This window comes from Cydia pomonella, chromosome 6 (assembly GCF_033807575.1).
Source record: "Cydia pomonella isolate Wapato2018A chromosome 6, ilCydPomo1, whole genome shotgun sequence".
Taxonomy (NCBI): Eukaryota; Metazoa; Arthropoda; class Insecta; order Lepidoptera; family Tortricidae; genus Cydia; species Cydia pomonella.
This window is the reverse complement of record NC_084708.1, coordinates 2,140,738-2,155,404: the sequence shown is the minus strand read 5'-3', so window position 1 is coordinate 2,155,404 and position 14,667 is coordinate 2,140,738. Positions and strand designations below refer to the sequence as shown.

At 38.4% G+C, this 14,667-nt stretch overlaps 2 protein-coding genes across 4 annotated transcripts in view; both read left to right on the top strand.

The window, feature by feature from the left end:
• The window catches only part of LOC133518612 (uncharacterized), a 254,454-nt gene that overhangs the window by 167,134 nt on the left and 72,653 nt on the right, over positions 1-14,667 (top strand). The gene's annotated exons all lie outside the window — the stretch shown is intronic.
• Positions 7,272-11,941, top strand: LOC133518560 (uncharacterized). The gene is made up of 2 exons (XM_061852223.1): positions 7,272-7,290; positions 8,376-11,941. The coding sequence occupies exons 1-2, from the start codon at positions 7,272-7,274 to the stop codon at positions 11,939-11,941; spliced, it is 3,585 nt and encodes a 1,194-aa protein (XP_061708207.1).

Genomic DNA, 14,667 nt, shown 5'->3' with positions numbered 1-14,667 from the left:
TCTGGGCACACTGCCCATCGGCAGTGACTTGGAGGACGTGTTTTATTTATAGGACCTTTATTTTAAGTTTATTTATAGTTTTTATTATTATTTTTAAGTTTATGTATAAGTTTTTTAAGTTTAATATTATATTATATATTATGCATATACTTGAAAAATTCGATCAATGCTGCCGTGACCCCGGTGGCCGAGTGGCTCAGGCACCTGCCGCGATAGCAGAGGACGCTGGTTCGATTCCAGCCTGGGGCACTGGAGGCCTGGCCTGGTCACTTTTTCTTAGTATGTGACATTTATTTCAGTTTATAATTAAATTATTGTTTGAATAAAGTTACATGCATTTTCAGTTAGATAGCTCTATAGAAAAGACTGTATAAAAGGCAAAAAATGCTAATCACTAATTCCTTCTATGTTAGATTTAGACCTAATTATACGCTTCTTTATCTGTACAGATTTTGATACAAGCCGTAAATACTTTTAATATCGCAATTTAGTTAAAAAACCTATGAAGACCTATGGAGTATATGTACAAACACCCATTGAAGTAGAAATCGCGACAAGGAAATGGAGATGGATTGGACATACTATTCGGAAACCCAACGAATGATGCAAACATCGTTTTCGGTTGGAAACCGCCGGACGGAAGCCGGTGGCTCCGGGCGTCCTGCACACTCTTGACGACGGTCCGTCGAGAATGAGCCACCAGCGGTCGGGTTGAGCTAGAGCGAGATCAGAAGGGAAGCTGAAGATAGGAAGGCCCTCTGCACCTTTGGGGTGCCTTAGGACAACCACAACAACTAGAAATCACTTAATAAGCAAAGAAACGGCCCGATTTGAAGAATCATTAAGACACGTTTAAGATCTTGGAAAGATCTTTAAAAGATCGATACCTAAACGACATGTCAAAATTAATTCGATTCCGCTGCGATCCCAATAAGATCTATCTACGATATTTCTAACGTCAAAGTGACATTGGTTGCCCGAATGGAGCCGCTTCTGTCAATTATACGACATACAAACGATATCTAAATGAGAACTTATCTAAACCAGCCGGCCTATGATGGTTTTGTCATTATATCATTAATCATTTAATGCTTGGATTGGCGATTATCTGATAAGTGACTTAATTCGGTATAAAGTCGCGAGGGTAACCTATAATTGACTAATGATAGCGCGACATATTTTGAGGTTTTGAAAAATGAATTTTAAACTCTATGCCTTAAGGCGTATTTTAAAGAATAGATGATTAAATCACATTCTACCACTTATCTTCATATGACATTAACAGTTAAAAATTATCCATGGTTTGTGCTTTTGAAAAATAAATTGTAAACAAGTATACTTAAAGCGTATTTTAATGAATAGTTGGTTAAATGACATATTACCACTTATCCACATTTGACATTGATAGTTAAAAGTTATCCATGATTTAAGAGTTTGCAAAATAGATTCTTATTGTGTTTAATTAAGACGTCTTTTAATAAATAGTTGGCTTAATGATAAGTTGTGTCTACAATTCATACATAGCAAATGGGGAATCATTGCTCGCTTAGATTTGAAGGCACGTTTTAAGGTTTGAAAGACAGGCAAATGTAGTGAAGCGTGTAAGGTGTTCAAAATTAAGCGTGTAGATCATTTCCAACATTTCACACGATGAGTTACTTTTGGTACAGACTGTGCCTATTGAGTGAAATTAACGTAAGGCGGTCTTCACACTGGCGTTGCACCGCATTCCATTGCGATGTGGATGATTTAGTATACGGCAGAGTTCGCTATAGTTTTCCTTCAATAGTTTTTCGCCCGGAACTGAGAACTCGCGGTTTGCCAAAAATTATGTATAGCGATTGCATTTGTTGCACCTACTTACTCGGAAAATGATAAACTCTGGTACAGCAACTTGGTCAGTAGCAAAAAGGCGGTAAATTTTTAAAAATATAGGCGCAAAGGGTCTCCCATATAAAATTTAAACTTTGCGCCTTTTTCTACTGCCAAACTGGGTGTGTTTGAGTATAGTTTCAAGTCACCATAGAGATTTAAAAAGACCGTATCTGTGGTAAACGGTTACGTTTCTTGTCAAATGACTATATTATGTAATTTTGAATTCGTTTATCTTGCTAATTATGTAAAATGGTACATTTAAAAACAATATCAAAAACGTGTAAGCCGGGTTTTTTCATTTGATACCGCCGACCACACTTTCTTGCAAACAAGTTGACTAGAATAGCAATAAGACCCCTCACAAATAGCTTTTGGGTTTCTAGGCTCTTATATAGCTCCAGAACCCCTTGATTGAGCCTGCTCATAATTTAATTTAAATTAGTACAAAACTAAAGTTATTGCATAACAAGCTATCCTCTGAGAGCTCTTAAAAAAAAAATGTCGACACCTGCCAATAGCCAGTCGTGTGTTCCAAGTTGAATGTATGATTTTTTGTCATATTATTTGGACCCAACATGGTTCGAAAGTTAGAGGGAGGGACTCTTCTTTTTTCTTTCAGAGCGATTATTTACGAAAATATTATCTTTATCTAAAAATGGTCATGAAAGACCCATATTTGTTTTAAAAGACCTATCTAATGACAGCCCACACCGTAAGTTAAACACTACGGTTTAACTAACTCACGTTATTTTTGACACTTGTGCGACATGTTTCGGAGAACCTATTAGGTCTTCATTTTCAATCATGTCTAGTTCATGTGAGCATTCATATTTCTTTTTTGCTAAAGTTAGACTCACAACCGTTTAAATTCGATCCCATGCCGTGCTTATTGTTAGCTTGGCTCAGTTAACTATGAACTGCAACATCCTATGTATACCTTATATTATTTCGTAAATGAATGACTTATGACTTACGACTTATGACGTCACAAAGTTTATGACTTCCCCTCCCTCTAGTCACAACATGGCACATTTTCTTGACCCCCTCTCTCCCTCTTAACGTGTGATCTAATTAATGGATGACCTCTTGGGGCTAGTCCGGTTTCCTCAGAATGTTTTCAGGAAGGCAGTGTTAATGAACATAACAAAATAAAATAATACTAGGCGAAATATTTATTTATTAATAGGGCACGCTTCTCTGCATGTAATGCATCCCTCGAGCAGCGCCCCCTTCCATTTCCGCTTCAGGTTTGCCTTTTATTGGAAGATTTCTGAAAAAAAGAAAAACCTATTATACCTATAAAGTAAAATAATCAAAAAAACTTTTTACAAAAAAAGTAAACCGACTTCAAAAAGGATAAAATAAAATATTATACTTTTTTAAGTATATGCATTACCAACTAATATGTTTGAAGTCGGTGCCTTATCGTCAGTTTATATTAAAATTTCTGATCACAATATCATATTGTTGCATTAAAACTACTTTGATTAAGCTAATCGCAAGATATAAGGTAATTGCAGCAAAAACAATTAGAAGTCTCACAAGTTATTTTCTCAACACATTATGACGTTAAGATTTTATAATTAAGTGAATAGTTAAAAAAATATTCATATTGTCCATTTCTGCCTGAAACACAAGGAATCCTAGTTAAGGTATTTGTAAACCACTTTTCTCTAATAACAATTCTTAGTCTTTAAGAGCAACCAACGTAGGTACAATACTTTTTCAATGGATATGGTGGGCAGCTGCCCCCAGTCTCCCATTTAAAAAAATCCATGTACATGGGTATGTGTTCGGTCACCGCAGAGAAAATTTGAGGAGTGGAGCCCGAAACATGGTAGGTAAACCTAAATTTAATTTATTCATAAAGTGTCCAATGTCCATGCAATTTTGCAGATACATCACGTAAAACTAACAGGTGACTTGCATGGAACGACTCTGGGTATCTATGTACCTAATCGCGGAAAACGTCAAACATTTCACAAATATTTATACTTAAAATATTATAACAATGGTTATATGTATATGTAATCTCTTAATATTTTAGAAATTACAAAATAGTATTTGACTACCTATTTGTATCCGATTTAGCAGAATGAATGATAGATGAGTTGTAACAAAACGTACTAATCCCGATTCAAAGTAATCCCCATTGGTGTTGTCAGGGATTACTTTGGCGATCTTACGGTTTACAAGAAAATATCGATTCTGTCCATCCATTCGATTTATTCTAAAATTTCTAATTATGATTTTGCAGTTATTACATACCAACTGAATGTTTAGCGAATGAATTCCTTTTCTGTTTAGAAACTGTACGCCATGCGGTAAAGGTTATGGAAATAATTTTACTTGGGTGCAGTCTACTGTGCCTAAAATGTTAGCAACCCCATATGCCTCCTGAACACCTCTCATTTTCTGGGAAGACTATCCAAGTGTCCTTGAGTCTGTAAACAATCCAACACTTTCATGATTTGGTACTTTAGCTACACGTAGCATTGAATAATACTTACATAAATACATATGTAAGAGTGGTAAAGAAGTTGCATATAATAACAAAAATAAGGTATGATTCTGCATTGAAATATTTAGGTAGAAACACTTCAAATACAAATACCACAAAAATCCACATTCAAGCCTCATTTGAACTTCATGGTCCCTAAAAATCTACGTAAGAAAATAAATATAAATATTTTGTTACTGACTGCGTCTTTTTGCCTTCATATGTCTCACTGCACATCCATACTCGTATTTTTTTACCTTCTTATCTCCGGTGTCAGTGGTATTCTGTACCAAAATGGACATACCTTCTATTCACCACAATTACAAATTGATCCAAGTACCGGCTGACGGTAGACTGAGCAATGGACAAGCCATGGTCTTGTCCAGTTCCCCGTTAGTAACTACCGTCAGCCAATAGGTGCAGTGATGTTAAAACCTAAAACAAAGACTTGTAAGTAGGTATATTATTATGAAATAATGATTATGATCAAGGTGGTAAAGGTAACGGGAATGATTTGAGGAATAGTGCAACATTATATCTTTACTTTAAGATGTGCCGGCAATCCATCGCCATGTTGAGGCTTGAGGTCGGCGTCAAGTTCAGCACACATAGAGTGCTAATTCTTTCCGCACCCTATATATGCGCCATAACTCCTCGTCGGGCTTATCAAACGGGTTGCATGCATCCCTTATGGCCCGGCGTTGAAGTTTTCTGTCTTGTTTTTCTTCGATAGCAGCAGCTGCCAAGAAGAAATGATATCTTGCCATCCCTGAAAAATGTATTGATAATGTTATATGTAAATAAATGAGTTTGATTGTATATATAATGAAAAACACAGATACTTACTGATATTTAACTCCAAAAATTTGTATTTTGCACCATTTATATAGCACAAGAACACTTATCGTGACCCAGTGAGCACTAGGATAAAATAATCAAAGTCTAGCCGTCAAAACTCTACTATATATTTAATTATTCAACAAACGTTGCCATTTACCGTCTATCGCTGTCAAAAGTAGACAAAACGGTATAAATGCTATAAAACGATATAAATCTAGACAAGTGTCATTTATATCATTTAACTTATCCTCTTATCAACTAAGTTTAAGTCAGAAATTTAGACAAATGACAAATTATCGACCGACCATGTTATGCAGTAAATCATTTAACATCTATCGCTGTCAAAAGTGGAAAAGACGTCAAATCAATAAAAACTGGATAAAATGTTAGTTATATTATCATTTATACAGCCATATCATTTATAAAATCGACCATAATAGCCCTGCTGAACTTACTTAAAAAACGTACAATCTTCATACAAGTATGTACATATACTTAATTATTAAAAGGAGATTTATAGAACTTGTTACTTATTTAGTAAAATCTTACATTTTTCTAAATCCACAGTGCCGACTGACTAAACAGGCCAGCAATCAGTAGGCGTTACACCATTTTTTCATTCAGGAAACCCGCTATTCCCACTGATGCGCGATAATTGAACGCTCTTTACCAAACACAAATCCATGCTCAACCTTTTTACTACGACTTAAAGTCCATATTCCAATACTATTTCCTTTTGTATCCAGAATTCGCACTTAAAAAGTGTATTTTATAATTTGAACCATGTTTCTTAGAATATAAAGTCGATATTTCAATGGTGTTGAGAATTAGAATGCCTAAGCATCGCTGGACCGTGCTGAGTCCGTTCTGAGACCACATTTAATTAGAAATAGGTATTGAATACCAGGCTAATAGGTTTTAGTCAACCGTGGACGTATCGATGGTTATGGAATGTGTAGGAATAAAAATTGTAGGAAAAGTTTATTGTAGTTGTTACTGCGATACTCATGCCTTGTTGCCTGGAAATAATGGATATACTCGTATATAGGTATAATTTTTCGTTTTAGGCCAAAATGACTCATTCAAAAACTAACGACCACAAGACATTAAATTTGGCCAATAATAGTTGAGATACCTGTCATCAAAAAAGTAGGTAAAATGACGATTTTTTTCTGTAAATAAAATCATGCGTATAATCGTACGAAGGATGTAGGCAAAAGGCCTTTCATAGTGTTTTTCCGAAAAAAGCGGGCGAAGTTGGCTAGTTTGACGGCACCTATTAAACGAACTGCGAAGGAGGGAGGGAGATAAAGATTGTTAACTTCAATTACAAATTATTTCTTTATTCAAACAAGAAAATTCACATATGGCTCTGTTTACATACAATACATACATATTTTATTTATTGAATAGCCTACATTGTGTCTCATTGGGGAAAGGTTGTGCATGCTGCCGCCAGTTGCCAAAAAATGAGTCCTAGTGGTCTTGCCAGCTTTTTGGCCTGCCTCTGCCTCGGGTGTTATGTGGTGCCCATTCGGTCGTTATTTTGGCCCATCTGTCTGGGTGCACCCTTATGCGTCGCGCCCAATCCCATTTGTGCTAACATACATATTCGGCCCGATTCGAAGACTGAAATACGATAACGATAAGTTCTGGTTTAGCTATGTTCAGATATCGTTTGTATGTCGTATAATTGACAGAAGCAGCTCGATTCGGGCAACCAATGTCACTTTGACATTAGAAATATCGTAGGTAGATCTTATTGGGATCACAGCGGAATCGAAATAAACATCAATTTTGACATGTCGTTTAGTTATCGACCTTTTAAAGATCTTTCCAAGATCTTAAACGTGTCTTAATCATTCTTCAAATAGGGCCGATATTGTATAGGTATATTGGAACTTTATTTTTCGTATTCCTACCCATTTCCAGTGTAAGTCAAACCTGTCGATCGTGTTCTACAGGTTGTCCCTATTTTTACGCCATCCTCGAGCATGTGTGGTCGTGGAAAGTATTTTCTCCGTATGTAAACCATCGAACTCCGTTATTAGTTTAGATGCATTGGCTCGCCACAAGTATAGTGTTTCTCTAGGGTTGTTACTATTGGTTTTTATACAAAAAAAAGTTTACCGAATAATACGATAGACGTCGCTGTATCAAATAGAGCAATTCTGCATCGCAATTACGTAGTAAAAAAAAAAAAAAAACCCTTATAGAGTCACTTTCAAGTTTCATGTCCGTTCGTCCGTCCATCTGTCTATCAAGAGCCTTTCTCTCGGGAACGCGTGGAGGTATCGTCACAATATCCTCACATCTAGAGTTTCATGAATCTGTAAAAAAAAACTTCTAAGTTAACGTAAAAATCATTAAATCATTTATTCATTTGCAAGAATGTAGTACACAAACAAGTTCTTACCATACAAAAATGTCCAATACATTCTGCTTAATTTGTTAACGTGCTTTGGCATGCAAAGAAGGTTCGCTTTTAAACTAAACTTACCTACATGATAAATATTTTTATTTATGGAGATAATATTATTACACCCATGTCTAAATAAAAGATACGGCCGTTTATGCCGCAAAAAAAAATGTACAGAACCCTCGATGGGCGAGTCCGGCTCGCACTTGTCCGGTTTTTAATTTATTGGCATCTACATCATAATAAGTATAAGCTCTAACTTATTCAAATAAAGCACCCGTTGACTGCCCTACGCTAAGAAGGCAAAAGTGCATGCGCGCGCATCATTCTCTGGGAGAAATGGCGTCGGCGCGGGCGCGGCTTTCTTTATGCTAATGTACGCCAAATATACACGCGCAAGTGTGCGCCTAGTGCACGCATAAAATGTGGGTGAGTCTTTGAATAATGAGATGAGAATAATTATAATATATTATTTTATCTACACACATATCGTAAACAGTCTATCATGCGTTGAAAAAGCGCTAATTACGGCTAGCATAAAGATAAACAAGATAAAAAATATATAGTTTGCGTATTCAAAAATACAACAGTGTGACAGTGTGTGTTAGGGTCCTACTGGACGTATAAATGAAAATGCGGACTGTATTAAAATAGGCTGGTTTATTCCGCCTCAATTACAGAGAATCCCGGCCAAACAATTATAAAAAAAACTATTACGGTATTCGTCCGTTGCCGGTGGAGTATGTGAAGCCGAGTCAAGCCATGATGTACCGCAATGTACTACTGCGCCGCATGCTTTGCTGTCCACAGCGATCGTGAAGGTGCGCGACGGCGCGGGCAACGTGCATACGGCCCGGCTGCTTCTGGACAACGGAAGTTCCTGCCACTTCGTAACAGAATCACTCTGCGGTAAGCTGGGTTTGTCGCGACGTAGTATGGGCTCCACGTTGACAGGTGTCAATAAGAAAAAATCACAGCTTACACAGTCTTGCAGCCTTACTATAATGTCGTGTTATGAGGATTACAGCTTTACTGTGAACTGTTACATATTACAGCAGATCACAGAAGCAATTCCGACTTCTTACTTTAATATAGACCATATTTCTCTTCCAAAAGGAATCGTTTTGGCTGACCCTTCTTTTAATGTACCGTCAGCAATAGACATTTTAGTTGGGGCCGATGTATTTTGGTCCGTCTTAGGTCACAATTCTATTGAATTAGGTAAAAACTTACCGAAGTTGTTTGAAACGAAGCTGGGTTGGTTGGTGGTTAGGGATCTTGCCCATCGTAAATCACCGTCTTCTGCTCCAGTTTGTAATTTGGCGCATGCGGAGCCTAACCCAGATTTAACTCGTTTTTGGGAGTTAGACACGGTCGCAGCCAAGCACTCTTTGTCACCAGAGGAACGCGCCTGTGAAGAAAATTTCTATCGCACTACAACTCGCAGCGAGGATGGCCGGTTTATCGTCACGATGCCGCTAAAGGAAGATCCTGCTGTCTTAGGCGACTCGTTTCAAAGGGCAAAGTGCCGTTTCCTGTCTTTAGAGCGTAAGTTTACTCGAGAGCCGATTTTTAAGGAAAGATATATCGACTTCATGCGGGAATACGAGCGTTTAGGTCATATGACTGAAAACAAAGAGTCTTCAGCTGGCTGTCTTCAATCCAAGGTCAATTATTACCTGCCACATCATGGTGTGCTTCGCGAATCGAGCCAAACAACAAAGCTGCGTCCTGTTTTTGACGCTTCAGCACCTTCAAGCACTGGCGTGTCTCTTAACCAGATTCAAATGGTCGGACCAACTGTCCAGGAAGACCTTTATTCCATTTTGCTGCGTTTCCGGCAGCACAAGTACATCGTAACTGGTGACGTCGAGAAAATGTATAGGGCGATTGACCTTACACCTTCTCAACGCTCTCTTCAGCAAATAATTTGGCGATATGATTCCTCAGAGCCTTTAAAAACCTACACTCTTAATACCGTCAGCTTTGGACAAGCTTCGGCACCGTACCTAGCAACTAAGTGTTTGGTTTCATTGGCATCTAGTGCCATCGATAGCGACGTCAAACAATCTATTCAGCGCGATTTTTATGTCGACGATTTTTTGAGCGGCTCAACGACTATTGAAGACACAATTAGGCTGTGCAAGGGTGTCATATCTACTTTAAAATCAGCGCAGTTCAATTTAAGAAAATTTCAATCGAATAATAAGTACATACTTGAACAAATTTCGCCTAGTTCAGAGCCAAATAATATTCTGGACATTTCAAGCACTGATAACAATAGTTCTTCAAAGACTTTAGGTTTAAACTGGATTTGTGACTCTGATATGATGTCATTTGCTATTAGCATTCAACATAATGAAAAAGTCACAAAACGTCATATTTTATCAGTCATCAGCCAAATATTCGATCCATTAGGCCTAGTTAACCCTTGCATTGTCGAGGCAAAAATTGTGATGCAGAGGCTTTGGATTGAAAAGTGCTCTTGGGATCAAGAGGTCTCGCAGGAAATCAAGGAAATGTGGTTATCATTTGTTAACACTTTGCCTCTTCTTAACTATGTAATGGTACCTCGCTGGGTGATTGCTGATAACTCAGTGAGCCATGAAATTCACGTCTTTTCAGACGCTTCAGAGCGTGCATACGGTGCGTGTCTATACATTCGTTCGATTGATACGTCAAGTCAGGTACAAGTGCATCTTTTGACATCTAAAAGTAAAATAGTCCCAATTAAGCCAACCACCATACCTAGGCTTGAATTGTGTGGGGCTTTGATGGCTGCAAGGTTGTGTAACAAAGTGGTAAGCTCATTGACTCTGCAATTTAGTGAATGTAGATTCTGGTGTGACTCTACCATTGTACTGGGGTGGTTAAATACACCACCAAATAATTTGAAAAGCTTTGTTCGCAATAGGGTCCACGAGATCCAAGAGAGCAGTGGAGGTCACACGTGGAGCTACGTACCGTCGAAGGACAATCCGGCGGATCTTGTTTCTCGTGGGGTGAAGGCTGACCAAATCAGCGGTTCATCCTTGTGGTGGTCAGGTCCGACATTTCTGTCGGAACCAGAATCTCAATGGCCAAAAATGCCCAACACACACGTGAAACACGATCTACCTGAGATGATTACATGTTCTCTGGCGCTTGTTGATGATCATAGTACTGATTGCATTTCTAAATTAATCGAAAACAAATCAAAATTTATTAACTTACAAAACATAACCGCGTACTTGCTAAGATTTATACATAACTGTAAAAATCAGAACAATAAATTAACTGGTCATCTTTCAGTTCAAGAACTTCAAAATTCGTTAAATTTAATAACCCAAAAAGCACAACAGGAAATGTTCCCTGACGAATATGCTGTTCTAAAAGCCGGCAAGGCACTACCTAACAAAAATCGTTTGATTTCATTAACGCCTTTCTTAGATACAAATAGTATCATGCGAGTTGGTGGCAGGCTTGATAATTCTCCTTATTGTTATAACACAAAGCATCCAATTATTTTATGTAGCAAACACCATTTAACAAAAATCATCTTTCGACATTTTCACATTAAATGTTTACATGCCCCATCTCGACTTCTTCTAGGAACTATAAAACAAACTTATTGGCCATTAGGTGGCACAAATCTTGCGAAAAACACCGTAAACAAATGTGTACGTTGTTTTCGCTTCAAACATGACACAGTTCAACCCATCATGGGGCAGTTACCTGCGACACGAACTGAATTAGAGTTCCCTTTTTTACATTGTTGCGTCGATTACGCAGGGCCAGTGTTGTTAGCAGATAGGAAAGGTAGAGGATGCAAGCTTATAAAATCTTTCTTGGCAATCTTCATTTGCAACTCGACCAAAGCCTGTCACATCGAGCTCGTCACGGCTCTCTCTAGTGAGGCGTACATTGCTGCTTTAAAGCGTTTTGTCTCTCGTCGTGGGTTACCATTGACCATCACAAGTGACAATGGGACTAATTTTGTTGGCGCTTGTAATGAACTGGCACAACTCCTTATGGAGTCAGATCTTGAAGGTAAGGTAGCGCAGGAAGGCATCGAATTTAAATTTGTACCTGCTTACACTCCTCACTTCAACGGTTTGGCAGAAGCAGCCGTTCGCTCCACAAAGCATCATCTTAAGCGACTGCTACAAACTACTCACTTCACTTATGAGGAAATGGCGACTTGCCTCACAGAAATAGAAGCAGCGTTAAACAGTCGTCCTCTCACCCCATTTTCCACTGATCCCTCCGATTTTTCGGCTTTAACTCCTTCTCACTTTTTACTTTTTAATTTTTTATTTTTAAAATAGGCTGGTTTATTCCGCCTCAATTACAGAGAATCCCGGCAAAAAAAAAAAAAAAAAAAAAAAAAAAAAAAAAAAAAAAAAAAAAAAAAAAAAAAAAAAAAAAAAAAAAAAAAAACAATGTTAGGGTCCTACTGGACGTATAAATGAAAATGCGGACTGTATTAAAATAGGCTGGTTTATTCCGCCTTAATTACAGCTAAATCCCGGCCAAACAATTATAAAAAAACTATTACGGTATTCGTCCGTTGCCGGTGGAGTATATGAAGCCGAGTGTGTGCCGCGCGGCGCTTGCGGCTTGCCGCGATGACGTCGCGCTCTGTCCGCCGCCCGCGCGTCTCCTCCCGTGCGTATGTCCAGTACTTAACATGCTGCCCGGGTTGAAGTATGTGGAGGAAGACTTCAAAAATCTGGAAGGGGACAGATGTTGTTAAAGGCCCTCCGAATGGTTCCTCTCCTCGTCTTTATTTCCGCAACCCTACTGACTCCGTCGTTGCCTGGGTACAGTTGAGCTACGCGCCCTAAAGACCACACTAGGGGTGGAAGAGCCCAGTCTTTTATTAAAACCAGCGATCCGACTTTCAGCTCCTTGTTCGAAGATTGCCACTTCAGTTTTTGCTGCAGCAGGCCGACGTATTCAACCGAGAACCGGGACCAGAAATGCTGCCGTATGACCTGGATTCGCCTATATCGTTCCAGACGATTGATGTTCACATCAGACACTTGTGGCTGAGGTATAGACATAAGTGAACGGCCAATTAAAAAGTGAGAAGGAGTTAAAGCCGAAAAATCGGAGGGATCAGTGGAAAATCCGGTTCGAAGGACCAATGTTAGGGTCCTACTGGACGTATAAATGAAAATGCGGACTGTATTAAAATAGGCTGGTTTATTCCGCCTTAATTACAGCTAAATCCCGGCCAAACAATTATAAAAAAACTATTACGGTATTCGTCCGTTGCCGGTGGAGTATATGAAGCCGAGTGTGTGCCGCGCGGCGCTTGCGGCTTGCCGCGATGACGTCGCGCTCTGTCCGCCGCCCGCGCGTCTCCTCCCGTGCGTATGTCCAGTACTTAACAGTGTGATTAAATGCCGCATTGGTCGTGATATGCGGTTTCTGTACCCCTAGTGTAAATAAATTCGATTTCGAAACGTGACGTACGCGTTTGCGTTTAGTCTCATTTTGTATTGGATTTAGAAAGAGCGCGCCAAGCGGGACGTTTTGGAAACTCAAAATCCTATACAAAATGAGACTTAACGCAAACGCGTTCGTCACGTTATGATGTCGATCAAATTTACACTAGGGGTACTGAATACATCATAGAAAGTTCATAACATGACATGGGTGTAAAAAAATAGTTTATGGACCTATTTTTATATGATTAGGCATTAAACACTCATTTGATATTTTTATGAAACTCGCTTTTAGCTCGTTTCATAAACCCACATTCGTATTTTAATGCCTTTCATGATGTAGTAGGATAAGGTAGCAGTTACATAAACTACTATTATTAGCAAAATTATGGAAAAGTAAATATTTCCATTGTCCATATATGCAAGTGTAAAAAACTCATCTTTCACCCTTATAGCTGTAATATTTTAATACCTAATACTTGGATTTATGTTAGATGGTGTTTTCCTAAGAAACTACGTTCTAGGGGCGTAGACATTCACGTTCTTTCTTTATAATTATAATTCTTACTTTATTTATTACAACAGAAAGTAACCCATCCTAAAACATAAAACGTTACTGCTATATAAACTTGTACATTAATAGAAATATCTTTAAAACAATTTACTTGAAAGTAGCTCTTACTCGTACAGTCAGCATCAAAAGTAGCGGATGAAATAACGCGCCAAAAGTATCTGATATTCCGGATATTTTTTCCAAATACAGAAAAATTTCTAGAACTCGCGTTCAAAAGTATATCTTTTACAATCTTTATCACTTTTTGTTGAGCTGTTACAGAATGGTACATACATATGAAGCGTTATTTGATCCGCTACTTTTGATGCTGACTGTACCTATATTCGATAAAAGCTTCTAAAGTTTTTGATTTATTTTTGTTTTCTTAGTCGATAGATTAAAAGGGATTTTCATAAAATGGGGATTAGTATGCAAATGTTATTACTTCGGGAGAGATTTTAATGTTAATGTTTCGATGGGAAAGGTCGGTTATGGAAATAGTTTTAGTTTTATAACAAACTAACTAACTAACTGCTTTGGCTCAGCGATCCAAAAAGAATCTTGGCCTCCGAAACGAGAGAACGCCACCTGTCCCGATCCAGCGCGCTTTCCTGCCATGAAATGGCATTCAGCCGACGCAGGTCCGCCTCCACGACATCACACCAGCGGTACCTGGGGCGCCCGATCGGTCGACGGCCGGTTGGTCGCCCCAAGTACGCTTCCTTGACTACGCGATCCTCCCCCATTCTGAGTAGGTGACCGAGCCAGCGAAGTCTGTGGGATTTAGTTACGCCGATGATATTGGGCTCAGCCACCAACACAAGTTTTATAACTCGTCTTATTTTATCCACGACGTAAAGAACACTTCTTGATTTGCTTTTCAGAACTAATGTACCTATTTGTTTTTGTTTCTATTGACACATATTTATTTGTTTTGTTTATGTTACTCGTATTGCTAGCTAAGTATACGGAGTATGTTAAGTGAATGTTTAAATAAATATTATATTTACTTTAATATCTTACTTGAAATACATTTTATGGTACTTAA